This window comes from Hypanus sabinus, chromosome 3, assembly GCF_030144855.1.
Source record: "Hypanus sabinus isolate sHypSab1 chromosome 3, sHypSab1.hap1, whole genome shotgun sequence".
Lineage (NCBI taxonomy): Eukaryota > Metazoa > Chordata > Chondrichthyes > Myliobatiformes > Dasyatidae > Hypanus > Hypanus sabinus.
In genome coordinates, this window is record NC_082708.1 from 2,634,721 (window position 1) to 2,647,208 (window position 12,488).

The 12,488-nt window shown below is 59.8% G+C and overlaps 1 protein-coding gene across 6 annotated transcripts in view; it reads right to left on the reverse strand.

Annotated features, from left to right (window-relative positions):
- The window catches only part of apbb1 (amyloid beta (A4) precursor protein-binding, family B, member 1 (Fe65)), a 114,651-nt gene that overhangs the window by 29,985 nt on the left and 72,178 nt on the right, over nt 1-12,488 (reverse strand). For all 6 annotated transcript variants that reach the window (XM_059963530.1, XM_059963531.1, XM_059963532.1 and 3 more), the window contains one exon: nt 1,393-1,520. In XM_059963530.1, coding sequence (XP_059819513.1) covers nt 1,393-1,520 — 128 coding nt within the window. The remainder of the gene's footprint in view (nt 1-1,392; nt 1,521-12,488) is intronic.

The following is a 12,488-nucleotide window of genomic DNA, read 5'->3' on the forward strand; positions in this document are numbered from 1 at the left end:
GAAGTATTCTAACAGCAGGATGAGGTAGCCATTGCTGACAAGGGAAGTGTAAGTCAACATAAAAGCAAAAGAGAGGGCAAATACTATAGCAAAAATTAGTGGTATAGTAGAGAATTCAGGAAACTTTTAAAAACCAGCAGAAGGCAACTAAAAAGCCATAGAGAAAAGATGAAATCTTTTAGTCTGAGCTCGGTGGTTGGGAAGATGCTGGGAGCTGTTAAGGATGAGATTTCGGGTACTTGGAGGCACCTGATAAAAAAAAGCTGTAGTCAGCATGGAAATGTTTGAGGAAATAACAGGGAGGATAGACAAAGGAGAGTTAGTGGATGTTGTTCATTTGGATTTTCGGAAAAGGTGCCACATGAGTGCTAAACAAGTTAAGAGCCCATGGTATTATGGGCAAGTTATTAGCATAGATAGAAGATTGGCTGACTGGCAAAAGGCAAAGAGTGGGAATAAAGGGGCCCTTTCCTGGTTGGCTGCTGGTGACTAGTGGTGTGTCACAGGGATTGGTGGTGCGACTGCTTCCTTTCATGTTGTATATCAATAACTTGGAATAAAGAAGTGATGGCTTTGTGCCCAAGTTTGTGGACAATACAAAGACAAGTGGAGGGGCACCAATGCACGGAGGCACTCTGGAGGAGGGACCAGCCATGGTTTGATGCTGCCTAGACAGGGAGCGAGTTCACCAGGCTTCGCATGATACCTTAACTATTTAACTTAACTACAATCACCCTTTTAACCCTAGGTCTCTGTAAAGGTCAGAGTGCAGAGGTAACCCAGGACTCCCATGGGCCCTGTGTAATGGGACCATATGACCACAAGACGTAGGAACAGAATTAGGCCATTTGGCCCATTGTATCTGCTCTGCTATTCCATCATATCTAATTTATTACCCCTTTCAACTCTATTCTCCTGCCAATAACCTTTGACATCCTGACAATATGACTTGACCTCCATAGCAATGAATTCCACATATTCCCCACTCTCTGGGCAAATTCCTCAGCTCTGTGTGAGAGGGGTGTTCCTCTATCTGAGACTCTGTCCTCTGGTCCTAGACTCACTCATTGTTTGAAACATTTTCTCCATATACATTCTGAGTACAGGGCCAGAACCATCAAACGCTCCTCATATGTTAATCCTTTTATACTAGAATCATATTTGTGAACCTCCTTTGGACCCTCTTCAATGCCAGCACATTTTTCTTTGATAAGGACCAGAGCGAGGGTACAGCCCAACAGGGCGATCGGATATTTCAGGATGCTGGGTTAGTGACGATTTCTGCTGGGATGATGGGGTTTCTGTGGGGGTATCTTAGGTTACTTGTGGGGGAACTCGGTTTCTCAGTGTGTGTGTGTCCTATGGGTCGGCAAGGGGTGCAGATGTACATACCGCCCATTGTCACGGCCGACACCCCACACACGTATGTTGACGATGGGCTGCGTGTGCAGCAAATTGTGGCTGCCAGGGTCGACCAGGTTCAAAGTATCGTTCTCCAACAGCAGCAGCATCTCCTTCCCCTGCAGAAGAGAAAGAGTCACAGTGTGAGCAAGGCCGGGTTGTCTCCCAGTCAGGTGGAGAGCAGCACAAGCAAACCTTTATTTTAACAAAACTATAAAAGTTAATTTACATAGCAATCACACCAGGTACAGATGTACAGTATTTACAAGACAGTAAGTACACCCAGATTAAAATATGGGTTACTACCGATCATAAAACAGTTAATACCCTGGGGGTGGGGGGGCCAGAAGTCCCCAATGAGCCCATTGCGACCACGCGCGCCCTCCCCAAGGAGCAGGCAGTCGGCCTGGGCAGAGCCTTCACTTTCCACCACCCAGACCCGTCAATGGTCATCTTGGCCAGGCCCAGGAGCAAGCCCACCGGGAGATTCTCCCCATGACCTGACCCTTCTGTACCGGGTGCAGGTATATGAGGAACGTGGGACTAAAGTGCAGCCAGAACTTCGGCGGCAGCACCCTGAGAAACTCAGACAGGGGCTGAAACCTCTCACATTCCGTGTACGCATGGCACACCGACGCCTCCCGGCCACAGAACGGACAGGTGGACGGGGTGTCAGTGAACCTGTTGTACGGGACTGCCCAATGCAACACCTTCCACCCCAGGTCCCCAGTGTACGGGGAAGCACCCCTGCATAAAGAGATTTCGACCGGGGACCTCCTCTGCTGCCTGATGGTAACGTGGATCGCCAGGGTGAGTCCGGTCGGCAGACGAAGGCGAGGAAGTGAAAGGTGAGCAGGGGCAGCCCGCACAAGAGACGCTTCAGAACGTCACTGAAAGACATCGTGGGCATCCCCGTGAGACGGCTCACGTTGTGTGGGACCCACTCCCACCTGGTATCCCGAGGCCTGCGTCCGACAAGCACTTCCGGCCCATCAGGTGGTGGTGCAGCCGGAACCCCACAAGCCTCCTCAACACCCACCATGATAGCAATGGACCAGTTCCCTCTCGCAGCTGGAGTACCGAGCCCCACCGGCACGGGAGCACCCTGTCTGGATGAGACCAAGTCCCGTACCCTCCAGTTCCCTCTCACAGCTAGAGTACCGAGCCCCACCGGCACGGGAGCACCCTGTCTGGATGAGACCAGGTCCCGTACCCTCCAGTTCCCTCTCGCAGCTGGAGTACCGAGCCCCACCGGCACGGGAGCACCCTGTCTGGATGAGACCAGGTCCCATACCCTCCAGTTCCCTCTCGCAGCTAGAGTACCGAGCCCCACCGGCACGGGAGCACCCTGTCTGGATGAGACCAGGCCCCGTACCCTCCAGTTCCCTCTAACAGCTAGAGTACCGAGCCCCACCGGCACGGGAGCACCCTGTCTGGATGAGACTAGGCCCCGTACCCTCCAGTTCCCTCTCGCAGCTGGAGTACTGAGCCCCACCGGCACGGGAGCACCCTGTCTGGATGAGACCAGGCCCCGTACCCTCCAGTTCCCTCTCGCAGCTGGAGTACCGAGCCCCACCGGCACGGGAGCACCCTGTCTGGATGAGACTAGGCCCCGTACCCTCCAGTTCCCTCTCGCAGCCGGAGTACCGAGCCCCACCGGCACGGGAGCACCCTGTCTGGATGAGACCAGGCCCCGTACCCTCCAGTTCCCTCTCCCAGCTGGAGTACCGAGCCCCACCGGCACGGGAGCACCCTGTCTGGATGAGACCAGGCCCCGTACCCTCCAGTTCCCTCTCCCAGCTGGAGTACCGAGCCCCACCGGCACGGGAGCACCCTGTCTGGATGAGACCAGGCCCCGTACCCTCCAGGTCCCTCTCGCAGCTGGAGTACCGAGCCCCACCGGCATGGGAGCACCCTGTCTGGATGAGACCAGGCCCCGTACCCTCCAGGTCCCTCTCGCAGCTGGAGTACCGAGCCCCACCGGCATGGGAGCACCCTGTCTGGATGAGACCAGGCCCCGTACCGTCCAGTTCCCTCTCGCAGCTGGAGTACCGAGCCCCACCAGCACGGGAGCACCCTGTCTGGATGAGACCAGGCCCCGGACCCTCCAGTTCCCTCTCCCAGCTAGAGTACCGAGCCCCACCTGCACGGGAGCACCCTGTCTGGATGAGACTAGGCCCCGTACCATCCAGTTCCCTCTCGCAGCTAGAGTACCGAGCCCCACCGGCACGGGAGCACCCTGTCTGGATGAGACCAGGCCCCGTACCCTCCAGTTCCCTCTCACACCTAGACTACCGAGCCCCACCGGCACGGGAGCACCCTGTCTGGATGAGACAAGGCCCCGTACCCTCCAGTTCCCTCTCCCAGCTAGAGTACCGAGCCCCACCGGCACGGGAGCACCCTGTCTGGATGAGACTAAGCCCTGTATCCTCCAGTTCCCTCTCACAGCTAGAGTACCGAGCCCCACCTGCACGGGAGCACCCTGTCTGGATGAGACTAGGCCCCGTACCCTCCAGTTCCCTCTCGAAGCTAGAGTACCGAGCCCCACCGGCACGGGAGCACCCTGTCTGGATGAGACCAGGCCCCGTACCCTCCAGTTCCCTCTCGCAGCTGGAGTACCGAGCCCCACCAGCACGGGAGCACCCTGTCTGGATGAGACCAGACCCCGTACACTCCTCAACCCCGTCCTCACCCTCACCGTCCCGTTCCCACACCCTCCCCAGTCCTCACCCTCACTGTCCAATTCCCATACTTACGCCAGTCCTCACCCTCACTGTCCCATTCCCACAGTCACCCCAATCCTCACCCTCACTGTCCCGTTCCCACACTCACCTGAGTCCTCACCCTCACTGTCCCGTTCCCACACTCAACCCCGTCCTCACCATCACTGTCCCGTTCCCACACACTCACCCCAATCCTCACCCTCACCGTCCCGTTCCAAGACACACCCCAGTACTCACCCTCACTGTCCCGTTCCCACACTCACCCCAGTCCTCACTCTCACTGTCTCGTTCCCACACTCTCCCCAGTCCTCACCCTCACTGTTCCGTTCCCACACTCTCCCCAGTCCTCACCCTCACTGTCCCAATCCCACACTCACCCCGGTCCTCACCCTCACTGTCCCGTTCCCACACACTCATCCCAATCCTCACCCTCACTGTCCCGTTCCCACACACTCACCCCAGTCCTCACCCTCACTAGCTCATTCCCACACTCACCCCAGTCCTCAAACTCACTGCCCCGTTCCCACACTCACCCCAGTCCTCAACCTCACTACCCCATTCCCATACTCACCCCAGTCCTCACGCTCACTGTCCCGTTCCCACACTCACCCCAGTCCTCACCCTCACCGCCCCATTCCTACACTCACCCCGGTCCTCACCGTCACTGTCCCGTTCCCACACCCTCCCCAGTCCTCACCCTCACCATCACATTCCCACACTCACCCCGGTCCTCACCCACACACTCACCCCAGTCCTCACCCTCACTGCCCCGTTCCCACACTCACCCCAGTCCTCACCCTCACTGTCCCGTTCCCACACACTCACCCCGGTCCTCACCCTCACTGTCCCGTTCCCACACTCACCCCGGTCCTCACCCTCACTGTCCCAATCCCACACTCACCCCGGTCCTCACCCTCACTGTCCCGTTCCCACACTCACCCCCGTCCTCACCCTCACTGTCTTGTTCCCACACTAACCCCAGTCCTCACCCACACCGTTCCGTTCCCACACTCACCCCAGTCCTCACCCTCACTGTCCCGTTCCCACACTCACACTGGTCCTCACCCTCAATGTCCCAATCCCACACTCACCCCGGTCCTTACCCTCACCGTCCCGTTCCCTCACTCACCCCGGTCCTCACCCTCACCGTCCTGTTCCCACACTCACCACGGTCCTCACCCTCACCGTCCCGTTCACTCACTCACCCCGGACCTCACCCTCACCGTCCCGTTCCCACACTCACCCCGGTCCTCACCCTCACTGCCCCGTTCCGAAACACTCACCCCAGTCCTCACCTTCACTGTCCCGTTCCCACACCCTCCCCCGTCCTCACCCTCATTATCCCATTCCCACACTCACCCGAGTCCTCAACCTCACCGTCCCGTTCCCACACTCACCCCAGTCCTCACACTCACTGTCCCGTTCCCACAATCACCCCAGTCCTCACTCTCACTGACCCGTTCCCACACTCACCCCAGTCTTCAGCCTGACTGTCCTATTCCCACACTCACCCTGGTCCTCACCCTCACTGTCCCGTTCCCACAATCACCCCCGTCCTCACCCTCACTTTCCCGTTCCCATACTCACCCCAGTCCTCACCCTCACCGTCCCGTTCCCACACCGTCCCCAGTCCTCACCCTGACTGTCCCATTACCACACACTCACCCCGGTCCTCACCCTCACCGTCCCGTTCCCACACTCAACCCAGTCCTCACCGTCACCTTCCCGTTCCCATACTCACACCGGTCCTCACCCTCACTGCCCCGTTCCGAAACACTCACCCCAGTCCTCAACTTCACTGTCCCGTTCCCACACCCTCCCCAGTCCTCACCCTCATTATCCCATTCCCACACTCACCCGAGTCCTCAACCTCACCGTCCCGTCCCCACACTCACCCCAGTCCTCACCCTCACTGTCCAGTTCCCACAGTCACCCCCGTCATCACCCTCACTGTCCCGTTCCCACAATCACCCCAGTCCTCACTCTCATTTTCCCGTTCCCACACTCACCCCGGTCCTCACCCTCACTGTCCCGTTCCCACACCCTCCCCAGTCCTCACCCTCACTATCTCATTCCCACACTCACCCCAGTCCTCACCCTCACTGTCCCGTTCCCACACTCACCCCAGTCCTCACCCTCACTGTCCTGTTCCCAGACTCACCCCAGTACTCACCCTCACTGTCCCAATCCCCCACACTCACCCCAGTACTCACCCTCACTGTCCCAATCCCACACTCACCCCGGTACTCACCCTCACCGACCCGTTCCCACACTCTCCCCAGTCCTCACCCTCACTGTTCCGTTCCCACACTCTCCCCAGTCCTCACCCTCACTGTCCCAATCCCACACTCACCCCGGTCCTCACCCTCACTGTCCCGTTCCCACACACTCACCCCAATCCTCACCCTCACTGTCCCGTTCCCACACACTCACCCCAGTCCTCACCCTCACTAGCTCATTCCCACACTCACCCCAGTCCTGAACCTCACTTCCCCGTTCCCACAGTCACCCCAGTCCTCACCCTCACCGCCCTATTCCTACACTCACCCCGGTCCTCACCGTCAATGTCCCGTTCCCACACCCTCCCCAGTCCTCACTCTCACCGTCCCGTTCCCACACTCACCCCAGTCCTCACCCTCACCGCCGCATTCCAACACTCACCCCTGTCCTCACCGTCACTGTCCCGTTCCCACACACTCACCCCAGTCCTCACCCTCACTGTCCCATTACCACACTCACCCCGGTCCTCACCCACTCACTCACCCCAGTCCTCACCCTCACTGCCCCGTTCCCACACTCACCCCAGTCCTCACCCTCACTGTCCCGTTCCCACACACTCACCCCGGTCCTCACCCTCACTGTCCCATTCACACACTCACCCCAGTCCTCAATCTCACTGTCTTGTTCCCACACTAACCCCAGTCCTCACCCACACCGTTCCGTTCCCACACTCACCTCAGTCCTCACCCTCACTGTTCCGTTTCCACACTCACCCTGGTCCTCACCCTCACTGTCCCGTTCCCTCACTCACCCCGGTCCTCACCTTCACCGTCCTGTTCCCACACTCACCACGGTCCTCACCCTCACCGTCCCGTTCACTCACTCACCCCGGTCCTCACCCTCACGGTCCCGTTCCCACACCGTCCCCAGTCCTCACCCTGACTGTCCCATTACCACACACTCACCCCGGTCCTCACCCTCACCGTCCCGTTCCCACACTCAACCCAGTCCTCACCGTCACCTTCCCGTTCCCATACTCACACCGGGCCTCACCCTCACTGCCCCGTTCCGAAACACTCACCCCAGTCCTCAGCTTCACTGTCCCGTTCCCACACCCTCCCCCGTCCTCACCCTCATTATCCCATTCCCACACTCACCCGAGTCCTCAACCTCACTGTCCCGTTCCCACACTCACCCCAGTCCTCACCCTCACTGTCCAGTTCCCACAGTCACCCCCGTCATCACCCTCACTGTCCCGTTCCGAAACACTCACCCCAGTCCTCACCTTCACTGTCCCGTTCCCACACCCTCCCCCGTCCTCACCCTCATTATCCCATTCCCACACTCACCCGAGTCCTCAACCTCACCGTCCCGTTCCCACACTCACCCCAGTCCTCACCCTCACTGTCCAGTTCCCACAGTCACCCCCGTCATCACCCTCACTGTCCCGTTCCCACAATCACCCCAGTCCTCACTCTCACTGACCCGTTCCCACACTCACCCCGGCCCTCACCCTCACTACCCCATTCCCACACTCACCCGAGTCCTCAACCTCACCGTCCCGTTCCCACACTCACCCCAGTCCTCACCCTCACTGTCCAGTTCCCACAGTCACCCCCGTCATCACCCTCACTGTCCCGTTCCAACAATCACCCCAGTCCTCACTCTCACTGACCCGTTCCCACACTCACCCCGGTCCTCACCCTCAATGTCCCATTCCCACACTCACCCTGGTCCTCACTCTCACTGTCCCGTTCCCACAATCACCCCCGTCCTCACCCTCACTTTCCCGTTCCCATACTCACCCCGGTCCTCACCCTCACTGTCCCGTGCCCACGAACACCCCAATCCTCACCCTCACTTTCCCGTTCCCACACTCACCCCAGTCCTCACCCTCACCGTCCCGTTCCCACACTCACCCCAGTCCTCACCCTCACCGTCCCGTTCCCACACTCACCCCAATCCTCACCCTCACTGTCCAGTTCCCACACTCACCCAGGTCCTCACACTCACTGTCCCGTTCCCACACTCACCCCAGTCCTCACCCTCACTGTCCCAATCCCACACTCAGCCCAGTCCTCACCCTCACTGTCCCGTTCCCACACTCACCCCAGTCCTCACCCTCACTACCCCATTCCCACACTCACCACAGTCTTCAGCCTGACTGTCCCATTCCCACACTCACCCTGGACATCACTCTCACTGTCCCGTTCCAACAATCACCCCAGTCCTCACTCTCACTGACCCGTTCCCACACTCACCCCGGTCCTCACCCTCACTGTCCCATTCCCACACTCACCCTGGTCCTCACTCTCACTGTCCCGTTCCCACAATCACCCCCGTCCTCACCCTCACTTTCCCGTTCCCATACTCACCCCGGTCCTCACCCTCACTGTCCCGTTCCCACGAACACCCCAATCCTCACCCTCACTTTCCCGTTCCCACACTCACCACAGTCCTCACCCTCACCGTCCCGTTCCCACACTCACCCCAGTCCTCACCCTCACTGTCCCGTTCCCACACTCACCCCAGTCCTCACCCTCACCGTCCCGTTCCCACACTCACCCCAGTCCTCACCCTCACCGTCCCGTTCCCACACTCACCCCAGTCCTCACCCTCACTGTCCCGTTCCCACAATCACCCCCGTCCTCACCCTCACTTTCCCATTCCCACACTCACCCCCGTCCTCACCCTCACTGTCCCGTTCCCACACTCACCCCCGTCCTCACCCTCACCGTCCCGTTCCCACACTCACCCCCGTCCTCACCCTCACCGTCCCTTTCCCACACTCACCCCAGTACTCACCCTCACTGTCCCGTTCCCACACTCACCCCGGTCCTCACCCTCACTGTCCCATTCCCACACTCACCCTGGTCCTCACTCTCACTGTCCCGTTCCCAAACACTCACCCCAGTCCTCACCTTCACTGTCCCGTTCCCACACCCTCCCCCGTCCTCACCCTCATTATCCCATTCCCACACTCACCCCAGACCTCAACCTCACCGTCCCGTTCCCACAATCACCCCAGTCCTCACCCTCACTACCCCATTCCCACAGTCACCGCAGTCCTCACCCTCACCGTCCCGTTCCCACAATCACCCAAGTCCTCACTCTCACTGACCCGTTCTCACACTCGCCCCAGTCTTCACCCTCACTGTCCCATTCCCACACTCACCATGGTCCTCACTCTCACTGTCCCATTCCCACATTCACCCCCGTCCTCACCCTCACTGTCCCGTTCCCACACTCTCCCCAGGCCTCACCCTCACTGTCCCGTTCCCACACTCTCATCAGTCCTCACTCTCACTGTCCCGTTCCCACAATCACCCCCATCTTCACCCGCACTGTCCCGTTCCCACATTCACCACGGTCCTCACCCTCACTGTCCCGTTCCCACACTCACCCTGGTCTTCACTCTCACTGTCCCGTTCCAACACTCACCCCGGTCCTCACCCTCACTGTCCCGTTCCCACACACTCACCCCAATCCTCACCCTCACTGTCCCGTTCCCACACACTCACCCCAATCCTCAACCTCACCGTCCCGTTCCCACACCCTCCCCAGTCCTCACCCTCACTATCTCATTCCCACACTCACCACAGTGCTCACCCTCACTGTCCCGTTCCCACACTCACCCCGGTCCTCACCCTTACTGTCCCAATCCCACGCTCACCCCGATCCTCACCCTCACTCTCCCGTTCGCAGACTCACCCCTGTCCTCACCCTCACTGTCCCGTTCCCACACTCACCCCGGTCCTCACCCTCACCGTCCCGTTCCCACACCGTCCCCAGTCCTCACCCTGACTGTCCCATTACCACACACTCACCCCGGTCCTCACCCTCACTGTCCCGTTCCAACACACTCACCCCAGTCCTCACCCTCACTGTCCCGTTCCCACACACTCACCCAAGTCCTCACCCTCACTGCCCCGTTCCCAAACACACACCCCAGTCCTCACCTTCACTGTCCCGTTCCCACACTCACCACAGTCCTCAACCTCACCGTCCCATTCCCACACCCTCCCCAGTGCTCACCCTCACTGTCCCGTTCCCACGATCACCCCAATCCTCACCCTCACTTTCCCGTTCCCACACTCACCGCAGTCCTCACCCTCACCGTCCCGTTCCCACACTCACCCCGGTCCTCACCCTCACCGTCCCGTTCCCACACTCACCCCAGTCCTCACCCTGACTGTCCGGTTCCCACACTCACCCCAGTCCTCACTCTCACTGACCTGTTCCCACTTGCTCACCCCTGTCCTCACCGTCACTGTCCCATTCCCACACTCACCCCAGTCCTCACCCTCACCACCCCATTCCTACACTCACCCCGGTCCTCATACTCACCGTCCCATTCACACACACTCCAGAGTCCTCACCCTCACTGTCCCAATCTCACACTCACCCCGGTCCTCACCCTCACTGTCCCGTTCCCACTCTCACCCCTGTCCTCACCCTCACTGTCCCGTTCCCACACTCATCCCGGTCCTCACCCTCACCGTCCCATTCCCACACTCACCCCGGTCCTCACACTCACCGTCCCGTTCCCTCACTCACCCCCGTCCTCACCCTCACTATCCAATTCCCACACTCAACCCAGTCCTCACCCTCACTGTCCCAATCCCACACTCAGCCCAGTCCTCACCCTCACTGTCCCGTTCCCACACTCACCCTGGTCCTCACCCTCACCATCCCGTTCCCTCACTCACCCTCACCGTCCTGTTTCCACACTCACCCCCGTCCTCTCCCTCACCGTCCCGTTCCCACACTCACCCCTGTCCTCACCCTCACTGTCCCGTTCCCACACTCACCCCGGTCCTCACCCTCACCGTCCCGTTCCCACACTCACCCCTGTCCTCACCCTCACCGTCCCGTTCCCTCACTCACCCCAGTCCTCACCCTCACTGTCCCATTCCCACACTCACCCCAGTCCTCACACTCACTGTCCCGTTCCCACACTCACCCAAGTCCTCACCCTCACTGTCCCAATCCCACACTCACCCAGGTCCTCACACTCACTGTCCCGTTCCCACACTCACCCCAGTCCTCACCCTCACTGTCCCAATCCCACACTCAGCCCAGTCCTCACCCTCACTGTCCCGTTCCCACACTCACCCCAGTCCTCACCCTCACTGTCCCAATCCCACACTCAGCCCAGTCCTCACCCTCACGGTCCCGTTCCCACATTCACCCCAGTCCTCACCCTCACTGTCCCAATCCCACACTCACCCCGGTCCTCACCCTCACTGTCCTGTTACCAGACTCACCCCAGTCCTCACCCTCACCGTCCCGTTCCCACACTCACCCCGGTCCTCACCCTCACCGTCCCGTTCCCACACTCACCCCAGTCCTCACCCTCACCGTCCCGTTCCCACACTCACCCCAATCCTCACCCTCACTGTCCCGTTCCCACACTCACCCCAGTCCTCACCCTCACTGTCCCGTTTCCACACTCTCCCCAGTCCTCACCCTCAACGTTCCGTTCCCACAGTCACTCCCGTCATCACCCTGACTGTCCCAATCCCACACTCACCCCGGTCCTCACCCTCACCGTCCTGTTCCCACACTCACCCCCGTCCTCTCCCTCACCGTCCCGTTCCCACACTCACCCCAGTCCTCACCCTCACTGCCCCGTTCCCACAGTCACCCCAGTTCACACCCTCACCCCAGTCCTCAACCTCACTGTCCCGTTCCCACACTCACCCCTGTCCTCACCCTCACTGTCCCATTCCCACACTCACCCCGGTCCTCACACTCACCGTCCCGTTCCCTCACTCACCCCTGTCCTCACCCTCACTATCCAATTCCCACACTCAACCCAGTCCTCACCCTCACTGTCCCGTTCCCACACCCTCCCCAATCCTCAGCCTCACTGTCCCGTTCCCACACACTCATCCCAGTCCTCAACCTCACTGTCCCGTTCCGACACTCACCCCAGTCCTCACCCTCACTGTCCTGTTCCCACACTCACCCCAGTCCTCATCCTCACTGTCCCGTTCCCACAATCACCCCCGTCCTCACCCTCACTGTCCCGTTCCCACACTCACCCCAGTCCTCACCCTCACTGTCCCGTTCCCACACTCAGCCCAGTCCTCACCCTCACCGTCCCGTTCCCACACTCACCCTGGTCCTCAACTTCACTGT